The sequence below is a fragment of the Astatotilapia calliptera genome, chromosome 5 (genome assembly GCF_900246225.1).
Source record: "Astatotilapia calliptera chromosome 5, fAstCal1.2, whole genome shotgun sequence".
In the NCBI taxonomy this organism is placed as follows: Eukaryota; Metazoa; Chordata; class Actinopteri; order Cichliformes; family Cichlidae; genus Astatotilapia; species Astatotilapia calliptera.
The window spans coordinates 19,684,623-19,708,058 of NC_039306.1; the positions used below are offsets into that span (position 1 = coordinate 19,684,623).

At 39.5% G+C, this 23,436-nt stretch overlaps 4 protein-coding genes across 6 annotated transcripts; 3 read left to right on the forward strand and 1 right to left on the reverse strand.

Annotated features, from left to right (window-relative positions):
• Positions 1–452: 452 nt before the first annotated feature.
• LOC113022451 (cytokine-inducible SH2-containing protein) lies at positions 453–2,367 on the forward strand. The gene is given in 4 exon segments (XM_075410374.1): positions 453–745; positions 1,254–1,261; positions 1,264–1,410; positions 1,504–2,367. Coding segments are annotated over 4 exon segments (681 nt in total). The 5' UTR covers positions 453–725; the 3' UTR covers positions 2,010–2,367.
• Positions 2,368–5,635: 3,268 nt separating this feature from the next.
• LOC113022452 (rho-related GTP-binding protein RhoA-B) lies at positions 5,636–11,287 on the forward strand. The gene is made up of 5 exons (XM_026167882.1): positions 5,636–5,737; positions 6,674–6,831; positions 7,100–7,220; positions 9,985–10,115; positions 10,210–11,287. Exons 2-5 carry the CDS (start codon positions 6,676–6,678, stop codon positions 10,381–10,383), a joined length of 582 nt encoding a protein of 193 aa, XP_026023667.1. The 5' UTR covers positions 5,636–5,737; positions 6,674–6,675; the 3' UTR covers positions 10,384–11,287.
• A 90-nt stretch (positions 11,288–11,377) lies between these two features.
• On the reverse strand, positions 11,378–18,303 carry tmem43 (transmembrane protein 43). 2 transcript variants are annotated; one of them, XM_026167878.1, is made up of 12 exons: positions 18,157–18,303; positions 16,424–16,558; positions 16,186–16,320; positions 14,496–14,590; positions 14,366–14,415; positions 14,211–14,280; positions 14,061–14,131; positions 13,842–13,969; positions 13,662–13,736; positions 12,456–12,557; positions 12,250–12,367; positions 11,378–12,165 (listed from the first exon to the last, which is right to left on the reverse strand). In XM_026167878.1, exons 1-12 carry the CDS (start codon positions 18,172–18,174, stop codon positions 11,963–11,965), a joined length of 1,200 nt encoding a protein of 399 aa, XP_026023663.1. In that variant the 5' UTR covers positions 18,175–18,303; the 3' UTR covers positions 11,378–11,962. The 2 variants fall into 2 exon arrangements, with proteins under 2 accessions (XP_026023663.1, XP_026023664.1); XM_026167879.1 differs by lacking the exon at positions 18,157–18,303 and adding an exon at positions 17,974–18,149.
• Positions 18,304–18,407: 104 nt separating this feature from the next.
• LOC113022446 (rab GDP dissociation inhibitor beta) lies at positions 18,408–22,848 on the forward strand. 2 transcript variants are annotated; one of them, XM_026167877.1, is made up of 12 exons: positions 18,408–18,471; positions 19,214–19,315; positions 19,891–19,998; positions 20,090–20,186; positions 20,289–20,423; positions 20,507–20,705; positions 20,790–20,921; positions 21,593–21,692; positions 21,783–21,954; positions 22,055–22,199; positions 22,288–22,342; positions 22,437–22,848. In XM_026167877.1, exons 2-12 carry the CDS (start codon positions 19,271–19,273, stop codon positions 22,578–22,580), a joined length of 1,332 nt encoding a protein of 443 aa, XP_026023662.1. In that variant the 5' UTR covers positions 18,408–18,471; positions 19,214–19,270; the 3' UTR covers positions 22,581–22,848. The 2 variants fall into 2 exon arrangements, with proteins under 2 accessions (XP_026023662.1, XP_026023661.1); XM_026167876.1 differs by lacking the exon at positions 18,408–18,471 and having other exon boundaries at positions 19,156–19,315.
• Positions 22,849–23,436: the final 588 nt, after the last annotated feature.

Below are 23,436 nucleotides of genomic sequence, written 5' to 3' on the forward strand. Positions count from 1 at the left end.
TCAGCATTTTGAGTTAGAAGTCTCAGACCAACCCTAACCCTTATGTAACTTGAAATTTAGAAATTCTAAGTCCATTTTGACTTACGGGCACAAAAGACAGATATACAAACAAATATGTGTTTTTCTAAATAAAGAAAAGAAAACGTCAGTGGCAGAAGCAAACTTCTATGGCTGTTATTTCTTAGCTTTTTTTTTTTAATTGCACCTGCAGTGTTAAAAGATTAAAACTAACTAATTATAACATTAAAAAAAGAATCAAAACGAAAACTAAATCCTGCAAACGTGACAGCAAACAATGAGGCCATTTAACAGCGCCCAGCTCGTTGCGGTTCCGATGCAATTCATCCCGTTTAGTTAAGAGTTGAGAGGGTCTTTTACATCTTATTTTGAAAGGTTTGGCGGAAGTTGTGCTTATTGACGGAGCCCGACGCAGAGGTTGCCAGCAGCGGGCGGCTCTTGCGTCCCTGCGGGCGCTGAAACACAAAACCTTTCTTGGAAACAGATTCCGGGAACCTCTGTCCGGCTGAACAGAGCTGCTGTCTCCTCTGCGCCTCACTCAGTGAGGGGAGCGCTTCAGTCGCACATCCAGCGCTCAGCACGCTTATATATATTTGAATCATTTTGAAGGACTGAACCGAAAACTTTGGAGGACCGTTTATTATTATTTTATAAATAATATTATAAATATTCACTGCAGGGCTGTTTTTACACTGGTTTCAATCCTTATGGTTTTTCCTGATTTGAGGTAAGAACATTTCTAATATGATTTGGGTAATTATGGGTATTTTATTGCAGTATGCATGATTCAAAGTAAGGTACAAAATAAGCTGAAGAGACGAGTTATTATGAACTGGCGCAGTATAAATAAAGCTGGATTCAGCGTAACTGAATTGGCACATTTACTTGAGTTGTGCGTGTGTGTGTAAATATAGATGGGTGTCTTTTTAAAGGTGCTCTTTAACCCTGTGGTGAGGGGACTCTGTTTGTAACCTTAGCGGCAGGCTTCACTGTAAATAAGCACAAAGGTTTTCTGACTGATCACTTTTCCCGTTGTCCTGATGGGAAAGGTCACTTTCATGATTATAATGCTTCCATCAGTAGGGTGGTGGAGTGTCGACAGATCTCCAACCAGCTAACACTACGGGGAGATTTGGGACAGACATATTTGACATAAGCAACTCAATTCGCATTAATTAAGGGAATATAGTTCAGATGATCTCTTAGTTCCTACATGGTCATCGTCGTCTCCACAGGTGTGCTGTCAGTCAGCAATGGTTGTACAGGCGGTGACCATTTTCCATCATGAGGAACAAAGAAAGTCATCCTGCTCGGATCCTGCCCCTTCATCCTGGGACCCAGCAGATGACCTCCGCTGCATCACCACCACCTTCCAGTATCTGCAGACTTCTGGTACGCCAGCCACATTTAAACACTTCTAGTGTCAGTGTCCATGTGGCTATTAAAAAACAAAAACACTAATAACTGAACTGTCTTCTTCCACAGGTTGGTACTGGGGTCCCATCTCAGCAAGTAAAGCTCGGGAAGCTCTCCTCACAAAGTCTGAAGGCACATTCCTGGTGCGGGACAGCAGCCATCCACAGTACATGCTGGCTCTGTCAGTGAAGACTCGCTGTGGACCTACCAGCGTGCGTATAGAGTACAGCAAGGGCTGTTTCTGGCTGGACTCTGTCTCCCCTGGCCTGCCTCAGCTGCAGTCCTTCCCAGATGTTCTCAGCCTTATACAGCACTACACCAGCTCAGGCCACGCAGCACAGGACCAGACATCTAGTGACATTCACCCCCAAATGGAACCTGACCCTTCCCAGCACGCAGCTAAAGACAGAGGAGTACCCCTGAAGCTGAAGCACCCGCTTCACAAACTGGAGGTTTTCCCTTCTTTGCAGCACCTGACACGCCTCACCATCAACAGGCACACTAACTGCCCCAACCAGCTGCCCCTCCCAAAGCCTCTGCTCTTCTACTTGCAGGACTATCCTTTCTCTATATAATACCTGCCCCTCAGCGACAGGACAGTCAGACTGGAATATGGTCGCGTCGTTGAGCGGATACTGTGAATCGGGGACTCTTTGATATATTTATGTATAATAAACCACTCTTGACCTCACTGCTCATGAATGAGCTTATTCTTACTGCACTGCTGCTGGTATTCTTCAATAAATATTCAATTATTTTTACATGCCGACCCCAGCTACTGTGAAATGTGCAATGCCAATATGTGAGTTGTTTTCTTTCCTTCTTTTTTTGATAATGTGGCCCAGTGAGAAGAAAGCAGCTCCTAAACCAGCTGTTTCGAGTGTTCTTCAATAAAGCAGCCTCCACTTATAAATAATAAATCAGTGAAGAAAACATCTACTCTGTGCTTTGTTGCTCTAGCAGAGATGACAGTAATAATTTGGGGTTTCGTAACTTAAAAACAGTTTTTCTCCAGTGGAAGAAATTAAAACTCCAAAATACACACAAACAGATGTGTAAACTGCAAAACAAGACAAAACAACATGTGAGACAAATAAAGGAACCATGCAGAGTCTGTACCCAGAGTTCTGCTGTCAATTCAGTGTTTGCATATAATGTGATGTGGACTTCTTTAGTATTCACAATCCTGACAGAAATCTGATATCTTTCATTTCCAGAAAGGAAACATAAACAAATCAAATGCTCTTCAACGAATGCAAAAGCCAACAAAGAGGGCCTGTTTGTAGCTTGTAGAAGAGGATTATAAATACCATTTCTGAGAATTAAATCTCGGAAATGTTTGTTTTTCCAGCTGTTGTGTGTGTGTGTGTGTGTCTTTCCCTCCCTCCCCTCTTCTGAATTACTGGTCACTTGAGCACACAGATAAATGTGAGGTATTACTGTTTTCATGGAAGCGCATCTGAGCTCGTTTCCACGAGTTGGAACTGAGCAGCGCAGAAAAAGCCTCTTATCAGGATTAGAGTAAGTGCTGCGGTTATTAATACACTGCTGCACTGCCAGCTCACGCTCTGTTTGTGTGCCTTTCAGCTCCAACCTGCCGCCGAAAGGCTTAAATCGTTTCTCAGGCCACAGTTAAATGATCGGGATAAGCAGAATAAAATCTCTATCGAGATCACATTGATCTTTATCAGAATGAGGCTCCTTCATTGGGATTTACTGCAATATTAAATGAAGCCATGTGCCATTTAAGAGCTATATGCTGATACAGGAGGAGAGCTCAGGTTGAAGTAAATGTTGCAGCAGCTCAGTGTAGAAATACTTCATTACAATTTAAAATTCTATTTAAGTAGTGACTAAAGTAAATGAACTTAAAGGATCAGACCATTAATACTCATGATACAGATAAGTCAGTCTACAGCAAATTCTTACTGGCAGCTGGATGTCAGTAAAGTTACTGTAAAAAGTGACAGTAAAAACTTTTTACAGTAAAAAAAACCCTTCTGTAAATGATGTAATTGCATTTACAATAAAGTTGCTATAATTTGATTTTACAGTAATTTTTCTGTCATTTCTATATGCAACATTACTGTCATTGAATAAAGATCAGACTTCTACTATACTGTACTCTATAATCTCTTAAATCAGACTTTATAAGATGCTCATGTTTTTTGTAGTCTTTACAAAAGTGTATAACAGCATGAACACAGTGCTGTCATGGAAAAATGAGACTTCATCCACTGACATGAAAGCACTGATGGGCTGAACTTTATCTATGGATCTCAAAGCTGTGAAGCAGATTTATTAGAAGTGATCACAGAAAACATTTTGGCACGTCACCCTTTTTCCTGCTTCAGTTTCACGCTGTCAGGCGTGCCTGTGGCCTATTGAAAAGGACATTTAGTCGATGCATTGACTTTCATGGTGCGTACGCCTAAAATAGTTTAGGATTATTTAAAAATGTTGCAGCGTTACCTATCAAAAATCAGTTAGCAGACTAAATCCAGGTAATACTCTAGAAACAAAACTGAAAGCCAGCAATTGATTTTTACTCTAAATCCAACAAAGGTAAAAAAAAAAATTAAGACTGATAAGGATACCGATATTTGATCATTTTAAAATTACGATATTCGGAAATATCAGCTGGGATTGTTTTCATTTCAGACAAACAGATTTCCACAACACTTACATGTAGTTATTATTTACTCATTTAGGCCTTGATTATTCTCCATTGCAGACATGAACACAGACAGCTGGAAACCCGACAGCCAACTAGCCATTATTTATTATACTTCTCTGAAGTCCACTTAAAGTCCATGACCTTGGGTGCATGCATAGTTGATGCGCTGTAATATAAACAAAAAACAGGCAGGTACACAGACAACCACACTGACTCTCGTATTCACAGTCTGATGAGGAAATTTACATCACGCTGACCCTAGTGGCTCATGGACATGGAAAGTGTAATCCCACCTTTACTCTTTGCCCCACTGCTCGGATCACTTTGTTGTCGTTGTTTGCAGACTTCAAAACAGGTGTTTCCAACAGGAAGTTGCCTCTGGTGGACAAACTATGAAACATCAACACTCAGAACCAGGTTGAAGGGTGTTTCTCGTGTCTGTCCTTTAATTTTTACAGTGTGTGTGTGTGTGATCATTCTCTCTGTTCTTCCTATCTTGCATTTCCATATTCATTATGTTATGGAGTCCAATATATTCACTATCCCCCCTTTGCACCTGTCCAGAGTATCTCAGCTTTACCTCTAACTTTTTTCCAAAATGTTCAATCTCAGCTGACCCACTGATGTACTCCTTTCTGATATTGCTCATCCATAAATACACAAAAGAGGTAGAGGGGAAAATCCATGCAATATAAACTAATACACAGTTTTTATTTCACTCCCTCTAAACTTCATAGTATGAGTGTAACATCCAACGACCTATGTTGGACATGCAATCTAGACATGCAAACATTAGCACATGCTACTTGGAAATATAAGCAGGTATAGAGCTCAGAAGCTCAGATATGGATAAATTTGATAATACCCTTATTACCAAAATTATGTGTATTGGTAGGCTGATCAGTCCCACCCACAGCATCGAAATACAATTTAGCGGTGATAAAAGTAAGGGCAATCACAGTTGCAAGAAGAATTCTTAGTGCATGAAAAGACACATCCTCCCCAAACTTCAAATATTGGACCAAAGTTATATTAGAAATTGTATCACCTGGAAGAAAATTGTAAAGAGTCGATGATGATGATAATGACAACTCAGGCAGATCTTTGTAATAAAATGTTATTAACAATGTTGATGTTGCAGTTTGAAGATATAATTGCAGGTGTGAGTGTCAGTTCCTGCTTGAAATTTTTATAATGATGCTCTCTATTCAAGTTTAATACAGGAAATGCAAATTTCAATAACAGAAAGTAAAATACGAAAAAAAAAAACCCAATAATTATATGGTACTCTGTCCCTCCTTATATATAACATATGTGTTTAATCTAATATATAAAAAAAGCTAATATATATGTTATTTTTATGTTGCTGTATACAAGTATTGATTAAAACAGTGATATTATTATTGTTGTTGTTGTTGTTGTTATTGTTATTGTTATTGTTATTGTTATTATTATTATTATTATTGAGAAGAGTGGTGTTGTACTGTAGTACATTGTTGTGCGGTCCCCACCCCCTCACTTCCCTCCTGTTAATCCTTCATAGCGGCGCACAGTAAAGAAGCAGCGGCGGAAGCTAACAAAGCACTACTTGGGCTTCATTTGAGTAGATTTTTAACTAATAACTTGGTGAGTTGGAAATATTTTCAAGAATCCTGTAGCTGTTATATTTTCTAACACTTATTGTGGGTAATTATACTATTGTTCTGACTATAAATCTGTGTCTTCAATATTTCGCCTAGCCTAGCTAGTGAGCTAACGGACCGATAAAGTCATATAGACTTCCGTTATGCTAAGCTAAGTCTAGCTATCTAGCCTAGCAGGCTAAACCGGTACCGGTTTGTTACTGAAAGGAGAAGCAATGATTCCGGCTCAGCAGCTTGAAATAAACAACAAACACGACCTGAGTACATTATATCACACGTGTTGTACGCATTTACTGTAGCACCCCTGAGTTATATTGTAAACATTCAAATTGAGCTTACAGGACACACACATCCGGCTAAGCTAACGCTCGATGATTAGCTAGCTTCAGTAAACACAACATCCTCCTAGACTAAATCTGGGTCAAACACCACTGCGGGGGTCCAAGTTATATTTCGCTGACATACATTTGCATGTTAATACGGCCAGTGTTGTAGTGATGGAATAAATGTTTGACGGGATATGTATGTGTATTTTTTTGTTCGAGCTTGATGCCGGAGAGGGTCAGAAACACCGGAGCGGAAACGTAACATCACAGTAGAGGGCTTCACTGTATGACTCTTAATTTGTAAGCCAACTATGTCGCGATGGGCCCTTGACAGTATGTACAGTATGGCTGATCAGGGGACCATGAAAAGCCGTGATGGTGGTGATATTGTCGCAGAAAGCTGCACAGTTAGCCCCGGTGTTATTTTGTTTGGACTTTGCCAGCACAGCTGAAGGTTGCTGGCAGTTCATCGTTTATCACAGGCATAGTGTTAGAAAGTTGGACAATGCTTCAGTGTAATAAAATAAAATTACCCACTCTGATATAGATGACGTTCACGTGTTTTAATCAATCTTCTATATTTTTTCCTGAAGCTATGGCAGCAATCAGGAAAAAGCTGGTCATAGTGGGAGATGGAGCCTGTGGGAAGACCTGTTTGCTCATCGTGTTCAGTAAGGACCAGTTTCCAGAAGTCTACGTGCCCACAGTGTTTGAGAACTATGTTGCTGACATTGAAGTCGACAGCAAACAGGTAAGCAGTATTTATTTCTTCCCAGAATCGGTGTTTTGTAACTGGAGGACTCTAGTGGCTGCACTCATGTAATGCTAAACCTATAGACCAGGGTGGGCAGTTAATTTTCACAGGAGACCAACATGTTAGATCTAGTCTAACCTGCATGAGTTTGAATTATTGAGCAGATTGAGTTCTGCTTATTGGCAAAATTAATTGTCTGACCTGCCCACCTGCTACCGACTGTGCACTGCTCGAAGATATTTCAGCTTCTAAACACTTTTGGCAGGTCGAGTTAGCACTCTGGGATACAGCAGGTCAAGAGGACTATGACAGACTGCGCCCGCTCTCCTATCCAGACACTGATGTCATTCTCATGTGTTTCTCCATTGACAGCCCTGACAGTCTTGGTAAGTAAAAACAGAGGAGACTCAGCAATGTTGCAGCTCATTTTTAATTTTAAATTATTATGACTAAACCACCAAAGGCTTTGTGGGAGGGGGAAAAAAGACTATTAAAAAAGGGAGGGGATAGCTCAGTAGTTAGAGTGTTCGCCCCATGATCAGAAAGTCGGGGGTTGAAATCCACCGAACGGCTACCTGAGTAAGGTACCATCCCTGCACACTGCTGCCTGGGCGCTGGATTGATAGCTGCCCACTGCTTTACTGAGTGAATGGGTGCAGAGAAGGCTCTCCTTGAGTTAAAACCTCTGGAGATTGTTTTGAAATCTGAAACTCTTATGTGGGCCAGTTCTTTGTGTTTTCATTGGTGGTTAAAGGTGATTTTTGAACACCTTCTAGTTACTTCCACCACCTAGTTACCCCTACTCTATTTAAGGTCTTTGCCTTGTGTAGCACATAAAAGACAAATTCAGGATTCAAATATTGGCCTGAAAATTCAGAGTAAAATGTTTTTTACTTTCCATTTGTTTGTTTTACCTGATCAGCTTCTCTGTTAAACCTAAATGTTTAAATACAAGGGTTTCCATTAAAAAACTGTATTAGAAAAAATAAGATGGTAATACAGAAGAGGCAGGAGTTACGCGCTATATTATTACTATATATATTTAACAGTAGCGCCTGCGTTTTGAACCAGTACCTGGGTAAGAAGGAGTATTGACAATAATGTCACAGCAATCTTGCCAGGAATAAGACGAAGTGTACTAGAGGATACTGGCTTTTAGCTGCTCCCTCATTCACATGGTGTCACCACAGTAGGTTGCCCCCCATGTTTGATTTGGCAGATTCACCGGATGCCCTTCCTGATGAATGTGTAAACCAGGGATGCATCTAAAAGCTGCAGGACGGTAGCTCTCGAGGACCGGGATTGGGCACCCCTGGTGTAAACCATAACACTATGGAGCCACTTTTTTTTTTTTTTTTTAATATATGTGTATATTTATTGTAAATAATGGCTTGAGCACTTGCAATACCATTGGTAATGAGAAAAAAAGAGTTCACTGTAAACAGACCCGATGGAAATTCTTGAGATTTGGTCATAGCTTGAATAATCTAATATTAAGAATCAGAAACATAGAAAACATCTGTTGGACACGGAGTCATGTTATGACTGTCTCCCACCATGAGTCTCAGTTTGCTCTCCTCTGTACATCACAGTGGACGCACATTTATCATGTGATCTGTACCATTACAGCACACCTTGTTCTCAAGTTTCTCCATCTAAAGTATCTGCTCTTCTTGATTCAAGTCCACACCACCTTATCTCGCATACAGCCCAGAGCTGCAACTTTTACAAGTTAAAAGAAAAGTCACTAGCAGTGATTTTAAGTTAAGACAAATAATCGTTTAATTTCTGCTTGCTGCCAAATGTCAGCATTTTATTTATTTTTGCATTGTTTGCACTAGGGCTGCTCGATTATGGCAAAAATGATAATCATGATTATTTTCACTGAAATTGAGATCACGATTATTTGACGATATTTATTTAACCCTTTAAGACCTACCATAGAACCAAGTCCACCAGAGCTTATATTATTATTTTTTTTTACATGCTGTAGTGCCATTTGTGGGAGCATTTCAAGTTGCTATACATCAATACAACTGTTATAGCCCATATTTTAATAATATGTATGCATTAAGTCCATAGTAACTACATTAATTGCAAAAAAGTGCAATAAACTACAAAAAAAATTGAAAATCGTTTTTGTTTTGTTTACATATATTTCTACTTGGAGAAATTTAAGAGGTTTATCCCTCAAAACTTTAAATACAATAAAGTTGCAAAAAAATAGTTTCCCACCACAGGAAATTTATTTTGAGTGTCTTCATAGTTTTATTTTGGAGATACAGCAATTTTTATATACTGCAGGAAAAACAAAAAACAATCCTATGATGCAAATTTGCAAAGAAAACAGCATGTGCATCATTTCACTGTGGGAAGTGTTACGAACAGCTGATAGGAACGGCAAAGCGTGTTTCTGGAATATTATGTTTTTGTTCCTGCAAGCGCTTTTTATGCAATTTTTGCAAAGCTATATGTGGAACGAAACCGTGACCGAGGACAAGCTGATGGCATCAGATGTAAGTACAACTCCTCCGGTTTCATATGCAAAACAAATTATTGCGCTAGCTTACACGGTTCAGATTCTACAGGGATTTAACAATAGTTACGCAAAACGGAGCGTGCTGCTCTGACCGGCTTTAAAGGGTTAACAATAACTTTAAAAAAATAATATAAAATAGTGTGCAACACCACTGAAGTTTTTTTTTTTTTTTTTAAACTCTCTTTTCAACCAACGGCAATCACTCTCCTCTCCAAATAACTTCTGCTTAGCTTTCCGAGCTTCCCTCGGGTCCTCTTAATCAGCGGTCTCCACCCTTTTTTGCGCCACGGACCGGTTTATGCCCGACAATATTTTCACAGACGGCCTTTAAGGTGTCGCGGATAAATGAGGGAGGGGCTAATAATCGGCTCAGTCATTTTTAATGATCGTTGAAAGCCCAGATCGTAATCGTGATTAAAATTCGATTAATTGAGCAGCCCTAGTTTGCACAGCAAAACATGTTAAATGACATCCTCTTAGCCTATAGGAGTCTGTGATCATTAGTGTTTTCCTGCTGGGTTACAGAGCAACAGTACGGTAATCCATTAGGAAAATAATCAACAGCCGTGTGTCTCTGCTTTGAATGCTGCTATATTTGTCTCCTTATTCAGAGAACATCCCTGAGAAGTGGACCCCTGAAGTGAAACACTTCTGCCCTAATGTTCCCATTATACTAGTGGGAAACAAAAAGGATCTGCGTAATGATGAGCACACTCGGAGGGAACTTGCCAAAATGAAGCAGGTAAAACTTAACGCCCTGAGCAAGAAAACAAACAAACTTTGTCAGTGAAAGATTTTTTCCTAACATTGCTTCTTGACCTTTATATTTATTTTAGGAACCCGTTAAACCTGAGGATGGGCGGGACATGGCTAACAGGATTGGTGCCTTTGGATACATGGAGTGCTCTGCAAAAACAAAGGATGGTGTGAGGGAAGTATTCGAGATGGCTACCAGGGCTGCACTACAGGCCAGGCGGGGAAAGAAGAGTAATAAATGCGTCCTACTGTAAAAGGAGGCATGAGGACTGCTTCCTGGAGGGGGAAAGAAGGAGAATTAGGTCAAACCTACCCCCAACACACCCACCCAAAAGACTGTTCTCCCCAGTTTTTACTAAAGATGTAATGCTTTTACTTTTCTTTTATTTCTTTATTTCTTTTTGGTCTTAAGCAAAACTAGTCAGGTTCTGTCAGTATTCAACTTTGAAGTTATGGAAAATACTTTTTTTGTACTTAAACATAAGTAAATTTGCCATAATAATCAAACCTCCTTTATCCACACGTTCTATGTAATCAAAAAGGTCAGCGGGGGAACCGTAGTGTCAGCCTGCCAACTGCAGTTAAGTGCTAAAGCCCTGCGAGCTGATCAGAGGAATGTTTCCACAGCCAACTAGGGTTGAAGTACCTGCTCACTGTGACCCGTAGTCTTTTAATTATTGACAAACTCGTGCACACAAAGTCAAAATTTGTTTGTGTTCTTCATAAACAAATCTGCATTATGATCACATGCACAATGCGAGACTGGAAAATCTTTTTGCTAAAATGCAAATGGAAACTTAGTGTTTTGTGTAATAAATTACTTTGTAAGAATCTGGATAACTTGCATCACTTGATTGAACACTGAATTAAACTGAACTAATGAATTAAAGCCCTGCCTAGGAACAGAATTCAACTTTATGCAGTGGTGAGGAAAATCAAAGGCCAGCCTATGCTTTAGGCTCCTCAGTTTATGGTGAACATTTTGGATTAATGCGGGCCACTCTTTGGCCGTTCCCCTGTGAGCTGAGCCTGAGTGCACACAAGCATGTCAATGAATCCCATTAATAGTTGTTAAAAAACTGACAGCCGAGATGTTTACTGATCAGGACAGTGAATGTGAAAAATAAACCTGCCCAGACTTTCTGGGGGTCAAACTGCCTCTACCTTCACTTTTTGTTCTAAGCACATATCAGTAATCATCTATAGTTGAAGGTGATCTTTTTCCTGAATGGAAACATGAGCCAAAAGTAGTTTCAAACTTTTACTCAACATTTAAAGCAAACACAATTGAGAACCCCACTTCTTTGGTGTCTTTTCTGTTTTACATGTAAGAACTGAATTTTTGATTACAAATAATAATTATTAAACCTACTGAGCTTTATAAACAGTGAAAACAGAGGTATGTAACAAATATACAGTTAAACAATTCATTGGATGCACATAGCTAAAACTACTGCAGTTTCACTTATCAGTGTATTAAATCCAACCTTAATAATGCAAAGTTCTGAAGAGTGTTGAGCACTTAGTTTTGTCCAGGACTGTTGGATTCAACTGCATTTATTTTTAACTGGGTGAAAAACATTCAAGCTAAAAAAAAAACCCAAACATATAATGGAAGGAACAACTTTGGTGAAGTAAAAATCTATATATTGCCAGTGAAACTGATGCATGCTGGATTAAATTTATTTAACCAAAAAACAAACCCATACACTCAATGTTTGTTTAAATCAACAACAACCCTTTGTGCAGGCTGTAACAAACTGGGGGAAAAAACTGGCAACACAAAACATCTGCAGCTCACCATCAGAAAATCTATAATCATCAGTTCAATAGTCATGCGTTCTTCTTGGCGGGAAGTCCTGAGCGGGCGAGAAATATCGGAAGAACAGCCAGTGCTCCTAGAGCTACTGCCACCAACGGTCGGTAATAAAGCCAGCCAAACCCAATAACGATAAGAGACAGCGAGCAGGAGACGCACAAGGCGAAGATCTTCAGTCCAATGGACACGAGCTCTCTAAGGACAGGAACCCAGTCCACTGCAGGAACACAACAGACAGGAAGTATGAATAATAGAAGCAAGGAAGGAAACTCACAACTGTACAGCAGCAGAGTTAATTTACCCAGCGTGTAGATGATTTGCATGCTCAGCTGGATACCAAGGAACATGAGGGCCCAGCCTGCAGCCCGGAGTCCCCAAGTCTTCATGCTGTTAAACTGGTGCTCCCTCGCAAACACCTCCTACAGATAACACAGAAATACGCTTTACCCAGATAGACACACAGAAAGAGAATTTAAACCAACAAATGGAAATGAAGCCCACGCTGACCTCCGCAGAGAGCTCCTCCAGATAAAGGATCTCCAGAGTGTCTCCTGATCTGGTTTTAAATGGCAGCAGCTGCTCCCCTCTCTGCATGGCAACAATACTGACCTGAAAAACCGCATGTGAAGCAGAGTTAGAGACTTAGTTTTAATCTAATATAAATACATAAATGAGCAACTCTTTTGACAATATTTGTTCCTGCTCATATTTCATGGTAAACTGAACATTTGTTTGTTTGGGGCTTTTGGTTGGAATATAATAAACGGCACATTTGGCTGAAGAACATACATCTTTTTCCTCAACAAAACAACTTTTTTTTAATAATCCCATAAATGTAAGCAGCATGCCAAAGGAGACCAGAACTGTCCTCATGTTGATCTACTAAACTTTCAAAAAAAAAAAAACAGCTGTGAAAAAGTTTTACCATGATTATTTGGTGCCGTGTAAATTTACTCATTTAACAGTATAGTACATTCTATATGTTTACAGTATACAATTTTTTATTTCATGTGCAGTTTTATAGTAGTACACAGGTACATTATAGATAAAAACAATCAAGAAAATATCCCACGTCATTCTGTTATGGATAAAACTTAAAAACAATATTAAGTTTCCATACCTCCACCAAAATATTCTAATAACTACTCATAAACAGTAAATGTTTGAAATACTTGATCATATATTTGACTATCCAAATTCTATTTGTATTAATAATCATTTAAAACACTACTTAAATTGATTTTTATGAAAGTTAATGATAAAATATTTTATTATTGAATGTTATAAATAGCAACATAAGAACATCATGTAGGTTGTGACCAAAGACAGTACATAAAAGATGGACATAGCTGTAGTGAAGTCAACCTCAGGAATAAGGGTTAGAGTTTACTGAGAATATTGCATGCTCATGACTATTATGTTCTACTGAAGATTTGATGCTAGCAACTGAGACCATAAACTTATTAGGAAAATGTTTACTGGGTAACAGTGAAATGAAAAGTAGGGTCACTTTTCCATAAACTTCTACACAATCAGACTTTGTTTTTAACCAGGAGTCTCCCCCTGGTGGCCATCAGAAAGAATGCAGGTTTAAGGCACTGAATTCACTTTTCAGATCCTGAAGGTACATCAGTCTCCTATAAACAGACTACAGTCAAGACCCAGTGCAAATGTAGGCAGAGAATGTGTTAATCAGACATTTGTAGCTTGTACCGTCTGAGCAGGGCCGTGGCGTGAGTTGTCACTGCTCAGTCCAGCGAAGGAGAACCTCACCCGCACGTCACCCACCTCATGAATTCAAACAAATTCAAAGTCAACAAGTGTGGAACGCATAACATATAACAGAGTGCAACACTGAGATTATTTGTGAGGCACTCACGACTAGATGCTCACCTCTGGCCTGCGTGGATTTGGAGTGTGATAGAAGTAGTCATCATGAATAGAGAGAAAAGGGTCCAAGTTAAAGACAGGAAAATCCCCCAAACTCAGTGTCTGGAAGTTATTTATCTGCTCCACCAGGCCTGATGATAACCAGGAAATTAACTGAGTACTAAAATCCAAACACATGAAACACAGCATATGTGTAGTGGCTGTGTGTTTGCTTAGACAAACCTTTAGACAGAATGAATGGCCCAGTTCGGACTTCAGGAGACACCACCATCACACTCTCAACAGCCATGGCACTGAAACACAAAGACTGAAGTGAGCATGGACTGGATGCACACACAAACACAAGAAGACCATATTAAATATGTTTAGTACCTCGGGTTCTGGTGACCAATCTCCTTATCAAAATTACGACTGTTCACCAACTCTGGCTTCCACTCAGTGTCTACAAAAAAGGAGTTATAAAATATAACCTCTATGCACAGGCTGTGCTGTTACCAAAGATTACAGACTGCAAAAAAGAAACTCACTGTAGGTGTATGTAGTTTCTGTTTTGGTTTCACCGTTCTCCTGGTAATCCCTGAATTAAAACGTACAGTCAGCTGCATTCTAGCCAACATGTCCACACCCAGTCCCACCCTGAGTGCTGACAAGCCTTACCTGCTCTCATGGTACTCCACCCACTGATACATCTCCACCTGCCGCTTCAGCTTCACTGCATGCACCACCACTTTGTAGTTGGGGTCATACAGGGGCTGCACAGACACATCAAAATTTAACAGCAACAAACCAGATGAAAACACTTACCTGAAAACAACAACACTTCCACCTCTACTAATAATTATGATCAGCTGATTGGTGCATGCAAAATTCTTAATGCTGGATTATTAAACACGACAATGTCAAAGTCTGACAATGTAATGAGTACAATAATGCATTACTATAAACACAAACAAAAGAATTCAAGTGAAACTATATGAAGCTTCAGTATACAGATTAAACAATAAAACATTAGCAGAATCAAAACAAGGAAGCCAACTGGTGGCACATTTAAGTCCACAAAAAATAAATTAAAAATAGAATCAAATACTAGCAAAAATATTTACATGTTGTACAACTCCTGAGGTTGTGTATTAATTTAACATAGATAAATACAACACTCTTTCTCACTGTCTGAGTCTCTCTCAACATTACCTTCTTTTGTCCTCCTCTGCAAAGATATGAGGGTAAACACAGCCAGATAACAGGCACCACCGCCTGTTTATCTAAACAAACTAAGGCAGCCCTGAACTTTTTAGACATCACCCAACAGAGATGCACGTGAGAAGGCAAACAGCCAGAGCAGAAACTCTTTAACCTGCCAGCCCCATGGAACAAAGTCTGCGTGATGTCCAATTGCATCCATGCGAGAAAAACATACATAATCGGTCACAGAGTTCAGAGCAAGCAAGCGGTCGTCCGCCCGAGCTGATTCCTCACCTAAACTGAAAGGAGTATGTTCCGACCCGATTCCCCCAACATTGCTCAGTTCTCTGCAATGGATCAATGGATGGATGTTCTTTTACCAAATGTACATACAAAGGTTATTAGGTTTCTATCACATATTTAAACAAATATGTAAATTGAGCTGTAGGGAACAAATAGTTAACTGAAATGACAATGAAAACTAGACTTGGAAAAAAACTAAAGCCAACTAAAATAAAAATAAAACATCTTCCAGAGTTGTCCTTTATTTTTAGTGTACTTGTCAGTTTGGTAAAATTCTGTTATCACAGAGTGCCTGATGGGGCATGAATACACATGTTGAGCTACACTCTGGATGACTCCGTGAGTCAACAAAGAGTTGTGTTTGTGTAATTCCCACACTGATTTTAATTCATTACATGAAAAGATTAAAAAACACTTCTTATCAAATGCAGTGTGCTACACACACTGCATTTGCTTGAGTGTTGTAGCTCAAGCAAATGCAGAATGATGGAAGTTCTTAAAATATCTGGATGTTCGATATCTGAGCACAGTTTCGGAGGCCTGCAGAAACCATAATTTTAGGGGTAGGGGACGCTAAAACTATACAGAAGGCACAAGTTTTGAAGTGCATCTCCACCTGAAATTTTGTCATGCAAATCTGTGACAGTCAGGTTAAAGGCTCCAGACAAATATCCTCCATATCTTAATAATTAAAAGACTGAAACTAATACAGAACCTTTGAACTGCTCTGTAAACTAACAGAAACTGAACTCAATAAAAAAATTTAAAAAAAAAGCTAAAACATAATAAAAAATATACAAATCAGGGACACCGATACATACACGCTAGGGCAGACCACTGTTCAAAATACAGGCGAGCTCACCTCTGCAGTATGCAGCTTCGCAGACAGGTGAACTAAACGGCCGTTGTTTTGTGTGTCGAAGCTGATATACGGCCCCAGTGATACAACCTGGGAGAGACCTTCATCCAGGGACTTTGCTGTTTGCAGAGTCCGTCCCTGCACGAAGAAACCATCACAGGTACAAAGTGCTGTCTTTAGTCTACTGTTAAATCATCGTGACCATGATGATCTGAGCTACTTAGAAGGAAATGTTTCCTACCTCATTGGTGAAGAGAACATAAATCGAGAGGAAAAACAGTCCCACACCAACAACTGCTCCTCCTGTAGTTTCACTTAAACGCTCCAGAAATCCAGGGTTGGACTTTGCAGACACTCGCTTGTGTTGGTCTGGAAACTGGACAAACATAAGAAAAACCTGAATAAACACGACATCAACAATTGGGCGACAGAACCAAGTTTTGGCTTCTCATTAGTTATTTTCTATATTCAATCTTTTAGTAATGACATGACCGTAACAAGACATAACCAGTAACTTAACAATAAACTGTCTTTTTAGTTTATATATATAATTATACACCAGGTGTTTATCTGAAAACATATGATGGTTTAAATACATGAATCTTAGAAAGCGAAGACACACATTCCTCTGATTTATTACAACTAATCCGGTACCAGCCAACTGCAGTTCTGGTGAGAAGTTTATATCCACTCATCATGGACATGAATGTAATTTTGAGCTTTTTGCTACGTATTTGAACTGTTCTGCTTTCAGGATGTAATCATTGTACAACATACATCTTTACTGACTTTAAAAAACAAGGATTGGGTGAACAAAGTTGGAATTTATTTGGGATTTTCTCTAATCCACACAAGGTCAAATATATACATACACCCCCACCAATATTTGGTTAAATGTCTCTTGGTGTGTTGCACCTCAACCAGACACTTTTGATTACTCAATAAGTTTGTGTTATAATTCTGGCTGGGTATTTGACCATGCGTTTTGACAAAATTGGTAGAATTCATTTGAAACAGTCGGTTTCCTGGCATGGACATGGTTTTAAGCATAGTCCACAAATTTTCAATAGGGTTGAAGTTGGGGCTTTGGGGAGGCTATTCGATAAGATTAATGTTAGCCTGCTTTATCCATTCCAAACAGTCTTTGGTGTCTGCTTAAGATCATGCAACTGTGTCCAAGTTTAAACCATCTAACTGTTGATTTTGAGGTAAAGGTAGCCCTCCTCCTTTACTATTCCATCTACTTTGAACCAGTACTGCTTGCAGCAAAATTTGTTGTTTAGAAATGAGTTCAAGAGGCCTTCTTAACTTGTGTAAATCTGCAGTTCTTCTTCTGGTCAATCATTGGATCGCTGTCCATTTTTATGCTGAGAAACTAGCATTTGTAGTTGATCTTGATAACCAGTGTAAAGTTAATAGGCCTTGGTTTATCAATTTAACAGACGCTGAAGATTCTTCAGTATCAAAATACAGTGAATGTATATTTATACTTGAGCCCGTAGAAAATCTAAATTATTTTCAAGCTTGTGCACCTAGTTCTTGGTTTTAAAGTCACCACCCTGGAAAAAAAAAAAGAACAGTTCAAAGAAATCAATAAAAGCCCAAAATTATGACGTTCATGCCCGCGATGAGTGGATGTAAACTTCTGGCAGTAATTGTATGTGTCCCTACAAGCAGCCTGTGGTCCCATGTCTCATCATGACTTAGGCGTGAAAGTGACACGCCCCTTTCACACTTCCTAATTTAATTTTCATGTCTGGGCGAAAAAATTAAGACTAAACGACGACTCACCGCTGTTGCCATTGTACGTACCAAATTAGAGCATTAGAAATGATTCGTCAGATTAAACTGACTGAAAAAAGGCGGCAGTTGAGGGTCTAACGCTGCAGCAAAGTTGTGTTAACTGCACACATAAATCCGGAAGGAGTTTACATTTATAAAGTAGAACCAAAGACCATTATTCGAGCCACCTACTGTCTGTGCTGAAGACATTTCTCTACTTTCTCGACCGCCAACTTTCAAGGAACACGAAGATGCTAGCAACCACAAACTGACACGCCAACGGCCAGTAAGCTTTCACTTTACTCTGGAGTATCCCGAAACTCGCCCAGAGAGGCGGACTATGTGAGATAATAAACTGTGGTTCCCGCCCAACTCGTCGGTTGCCCAAGTGATATTAAGCAATTGCTTTAAGGAAAAAAAAAACAGTTCCGGCACCGACCCGGAAATCTTTTTTCTCGAGGCTTCATGGGAAATGAAGTTTTTTTGGTGACTGTTGTCAATAGAGACGTGAGAAAGAAAAAAAAATACTAGAAATGTATTAGATATTTATTGATATTTAATTTGTTTTAACAGTTCAGAGGAAATAGTATACTGTAAACATATATAGAATGTACTATACTGTTACTGGAAAGAAAAACAAGCAGGCTCACTGAAACCCACATACAACATAAAGGAAAATATTGAAAAATATTTATTATATTTTAGTTTTATACAGAACATGAAACTTTATGGACGGATGTTGTTCATATTATGACACCTAGTGGTGATAAACAGAAGTACCTCAAGAATATGCACATTTGTACTTTTTCTCCACCACCTGGCATTTAGTTTCTTTTCAAATTATAACCATGACAGCGTATCATTAATATAGCTGTTTGTTTGTTGCTTGGTTGTTTTACAGATTGTAATCATATTACAAGAAAGCAGCATACTCTTTTTCCTTCAATAATATAATTTTTAACAAAATAAACAAACAAAAAACAGAAAAACAGACACATTAATTTGAAAATGTGACTTAGTATCATTACAACAGTGGGATATATTATATGTATAATAATACCTCAATCTGCAGTGACTGAGAAGCTCATAGAGCCAATCTCTCTCTATCACACACACACACACAACACACACACACACACACACACACACACTGCATAGATGGGTCTTAAGAGGATTATTGCAAAGGGGAACACCAAGCAATTGGTGTCACCTATCATCATCACACCTGTTTCTGTCTTACTACACACAGACCCACACTCATAGACTGTGACAGGCTGCGGAAACAAAGCACTGGTACTCAGTGAGGATGGAGCAAGAATATGATATTATCGTGCTTGGAACTGGACTGAAGGTACGAAATTTATATTTGCTGTAAAATCTAAAATGAAATAATCTCTTTTGAATCTCTCTATATATATGATTCTGTTGGTTAACAGGATTTTATGCCTACTTTATTGTCAGTACAAAGCTTGAACCCCGTGAACTGAGCAGGCCATCTTTTGTCATGTGGTCTGAGGTGAAAATGTTCTGAGCTGACCAAAACCAGAAACCCCGCTGTGAGCAAGATATATATTTTCTGCAAAGTGCTAAAAAAAAAGATGCCTCACAATAACTGCGACCTTACCAAAACAGTTCTCAAGCAGAGGCACAGTCCTTTTACTGAGCACTTGCAATCATGACTTCTTTCATTTCCTCTTTTCGCTCTTGATTCAATAAGTGATTAAAGTCTGTAAGTGACTGGACTTTCTGCCATGTTTTTCTCGCTTTTACTAATGATCCACGTGCAGACTTGTTAAGCTCTTGCTGGCTGCTAAGGAGGATTTATGGCAATTACCTCTTTAGTCTAGTCCTGATCTGTATACCTTAAACTACCAGCTGCTGATTCGGACACATTTGCCCCTCTGTTTTCTTCCTCATCTCTTTCAGGAATGCATCCTCTCTGGTTTAATGACTCTAAGTGGGAAAAAGGTTCTCCACATTGATAAGAATCCTTATTATGGAGGAGAGAGTGCATCCATTTCTCCCCTTGAGGAGGTGCAGGCAAACAAATACAAAACTCATGAGCATGCATGCACGTACCTTCATTTGAACACTGCTGATAATAAGGTGTTTCCTTTATTTGCAGCTGTACAAGAAGTTTAAGACTCCTGGTCCTCCAAAATCGATGGGCAGAGGGAAAGAGTGGAATGTTGACCTCATCTCCAAATTTTTTCTTTCCACCGGTGAAAGTTTACTGTTTATTGGCAGGTGTTTGTGCAATGTCTTGCTGATTGTTTTGATAGAAATGAGCATGCTTTAATTTTTGGGTGCTGTGGTTTGTGCAGGTCAGATGGTAAAAATCTTGTTGCACACCGAGGTTACTCGGTATCTGGACTTTAAAGTCGTAGAAGGCAGCTACGTATACAAAGGAGGAAAAGTGCACAAAGTCCCCGCCAGTGAAAAAGACGCAGATGCTTCAGGTGCCAAATCAAGTCATTCCACTTTTTAAGACAAGTTTCCAGACGGCCATAGCTTTATAACGCTGAAATATACATATTTTCAGATCTGATGGGCATGTTCGACAAGAGGAGGTTCAAGAAGCTGCTTCTCTTTGCTCTGAACTTTGACATAAGAAACCCTCGTACCCACCATGATGTGGATCCTCACAAAACGACCACAAGAGAATTGTTCCATCGCTACGACCTGGGACTTGATGTCATAGAGTTTATAGGTCACGCCATAGCCTTGCACAACAGTGAGAGGTCAGTTATAGGAACTTAAGTGAAACAACACTGAAAACAGATTAGTAGGCATGATTTAAACCTGTCTACCTGCCGTCCTCGCAGTTACCTGGACCGGCCCTGTGTGGAAACCATCAGTCGGATCAGGCTGTACTCCGATTCGCTGTCCTGTCGAAACACCAGTCCGTACCTCTACCCACTGTATGGTCTCGGGGAGATACCACAGGGTTTTGCCAGGTCAGGTTCTCACTAGTTCTTTGATTTATGTTCATCAACAGTTTAATTAGTTTAATTCGACTATTTTAATTCGAGTGCAAAAATCCTAGATATTTGCACTCTAGGATTCAGTGCAAGTATATCATCATCAGCCTCCAGCAAGCATGACCTTTAGTGGATGTTCTTCCACTGAAAGTTAAAAGTGGCCCCTTTTTTAAATTTCCATATTATCAGTCAGTCAATCAGTCAGCCAGTCAGCATGATTCACAATTCAAAATTAATCTTATTTATCATATACCAAGCCCCTCAGTTCATCCTTTAACAAAGGCTTCCTTCCACGTCCCTTTAAGAAAACTTTCTTCTGATTGGTTGCTCCTGCAAACAAAAGGTTTGAGCAGCAGGTGGGTGGGGCTTATCTTCTCAAAGCTAGAGCTGCGTACCTGAAATGATCACATTAGGGAAATCCAGTCTTAATGACAACATTCAGAGCCAAGAGTGGGAAAAACTTTATAAAACCAAATATTCAGAGATGCTGATGTCTTTCTTTTAAACTTTTCTCATTTTTAATGTGAGCATGTGCCATTATAGCACTTTCTAGCACACATAAAGAAAAGCATAATAAAAGCTGTTTAAAGGAAACGTTCAGACATTCATGCTTGCACTTATAAGATCCAGTCCTCTTTGTGTTTCAGACTGAATGCAGAGTATGGAGGAACGTTCCTGCTGAACAGGGCAGTGGATGAAATTGTGATGGATAGTGGCAAAGTGAAAGCTGTGAAATCTGAGGGGAAGGTGGAGTAGACAAAATTAAGCCCTGCAGTCACTGTCCAGGAGGCATTTGTACTCCCACTGATGTGGTCTTTTTTTCTCTCCTTCTAACAGCTGTTCCACTGCAAACAGTTAATCTGTGATCCCAGCTACGTTCCCAATCGAGTGAGGAAAGTGGGGCGTGTCGTTAGGGCGATCTGTTTTCTAAATCATCCAGTTAAACACACTCATGATGTCAGCTCCTGTCAGATCATCATCCCTCAAACTCAGCTTAACAGGAAGTCAGGTACTAAGTTATACTACCACAATATCTAACATGTACAAAGTTGAACCCTCTGACCTGATCTTCCTGGATTTGCTCCTCTACTACTTCCTCCTCCATGCAGACATTTATATATCTGTAGTGTCCTTTGCGCACAACGTGGCATCAGATGGGATGTACATCGCCACAGTCAGCACAACTGCAGAAACCACCAACCCAGAGAAAGAACTGCAGCCAGGACTCGAGCTCCTCGAACCCATCGTGCACAAGTTAGTGACACTCTGAAGACTTAAATCTGACAGTTTGTGTTTTTGTGGTGTGATTTAATTCAGTGCAATTCCTTCTTGTTGAATTCAGATTTGTGTCTGTCAGCAATCTGCTAGTTCCAAATGAAGATGGAAAAAAGAGTCAGGTAATGATGGGGTTTCCCCAAAACTAAAGCAATGACACGACTGAAAATAGGATGGTGGCCTTAATTTTTTTTTAAATCTCTTCTGTCCTTTTAGATATTTGTGTCCCGCTCGTATGATGCAACAAACCACTTTGAGACTGAGTGTGAGGACATCAAAGACATGTACCAGCGACTCACAGGGACAGAGCTCAGCTTTGCAGGATCCAGGCACCAGTCTCATAACTCTGATGACGACTGAGGACAGCTTGATGTCAGCAGCTGGGAGGCCGTAAATGTATGTGGTGTATAATCATCATTCATGGATGATTATATGCCACAGCTGTAAAGCAGAGGGTGTGATGTAGGGTGTAGACTGAACAGAGAGTGTGCTACGTAACTGCCTGACGTCTCTTTTGCCTCTTAATTTGTTTGCTGTAATTTCTCTCTCGTGTGAAAATCTGCTAAATAATGATGTTGCTACTTTGTTATGAGAGAAGGTAATACACCAATATGACTTTTCTGCTGGATAATTTTTACATCGGTTGTTTACACCAGAGTGAAACTTTTTATTTTATTTTATATTACTTATCAAGTTATATTGACTAAAAAACAGAAAATGTCGTGAAAGTATTGAATGTAGTGTCTACCTTCACATTCAATGTTTGTTTGCTCTTCAAATTCACTTATGTATGGCTGAATAATTTCTGCATAAGGAAAAGAGGTCGCCTAACTGGATGTCAGTCAATCAATCAATCAATCAATCAATCAATCAATCAATCAATCAATCAATCAATCAATCAATCAATCAATCAATCAATCAAGGCTTTATTCGCCACATGCAGGTTGCCCTGCAGTGAAATGGCCTTACACACACACACAACACAGACATCACATGGGGATACAGGTCAGAGATCGGTAGCGTTACAGAAAAAAACAACAAAAAAAACACTGAAATATACACTACAATAGGAAAGTACAAGAGGGGAAAAAAAAGAGACCTCTACTCGTGCTGGGCTCCTGGGAGGACAGCATGAGAACAGGAGAAAAAAAACCTCCTCTGCACAAAAAGCACATAAATGTCCACAGCACAACATTATGGAACACGTGACAAGCAA

What these genes read in the sequence shown, in the direction of transcription:
- tmem43 (XM_026167878.1), bottom strand. An exon ending in ATGTTCTCTTCACCAATGAG is followed by an intron (nt 16,321 to 16,423) that starts GTAGGAAACATT and finishes TTCTTCGTGCAG; the next exon opens with GGACGGACTCTGCAAACAGC. An exon ending in GTGGAGTACCATGAGAGCAG is followed by an intron (nt 14,416 to 14,495) that starts GTAAGGCTTGTC and finishes GTTTTAATTCAG; the next exon opens with GGATTACCAGGAGAACGGTG.
- LOC113022452 (XM_026167882.1), top strand. Translation starts at nt 6,676, where the DNA reads ATGGCAGCAATCAGGAAAAAGCTGGTCATAGTGGGAGATGGAGCCTGT. An exon ending in TGACAGCCCTGACAGTCTTG is followed by an intron (nt 7,221 to 9,984) that starts GTAAGTAAAAAC and finishes CTCCTTATTCAG; the next exon opens with AGAACATCCCTGAGAAGTGG. An exon ending in AACTTGCCAAAATGAAGCAG is followed by an intron (nt 10,116 to 10,209) that starts GTAAAACTTAAC and finishes TATTTATTTTAG; the next exon opens with GAACCCGTTAAACCTGAGGA.
- LOC113022446 (XM_026167877.1), top strand. Translation starts at nt 19,271, where the DNA reads ATGGAGCAAGAATATGATATTATCGTGCTTGGAACTGGACTGAAG. An exon ending in CAAATTTTTTCTTTCCACCG is followed by an intron (nt 20,187 to 20,288) that starts GTGAAAGTTTAC and finishes TGGTTTGTGCAG; the next exon opens with GTCAGATGGTAAAAATCTTG. An exon ending in AAGATGGAAAAAAGAGTCAG is followed by an intron (nt 22,343 to 22,436) that starts GTAATGATGGGG and finishes CTGTCCTTTTAG; the next exon opens with ATATTTGTGTCCCGCTCGTA.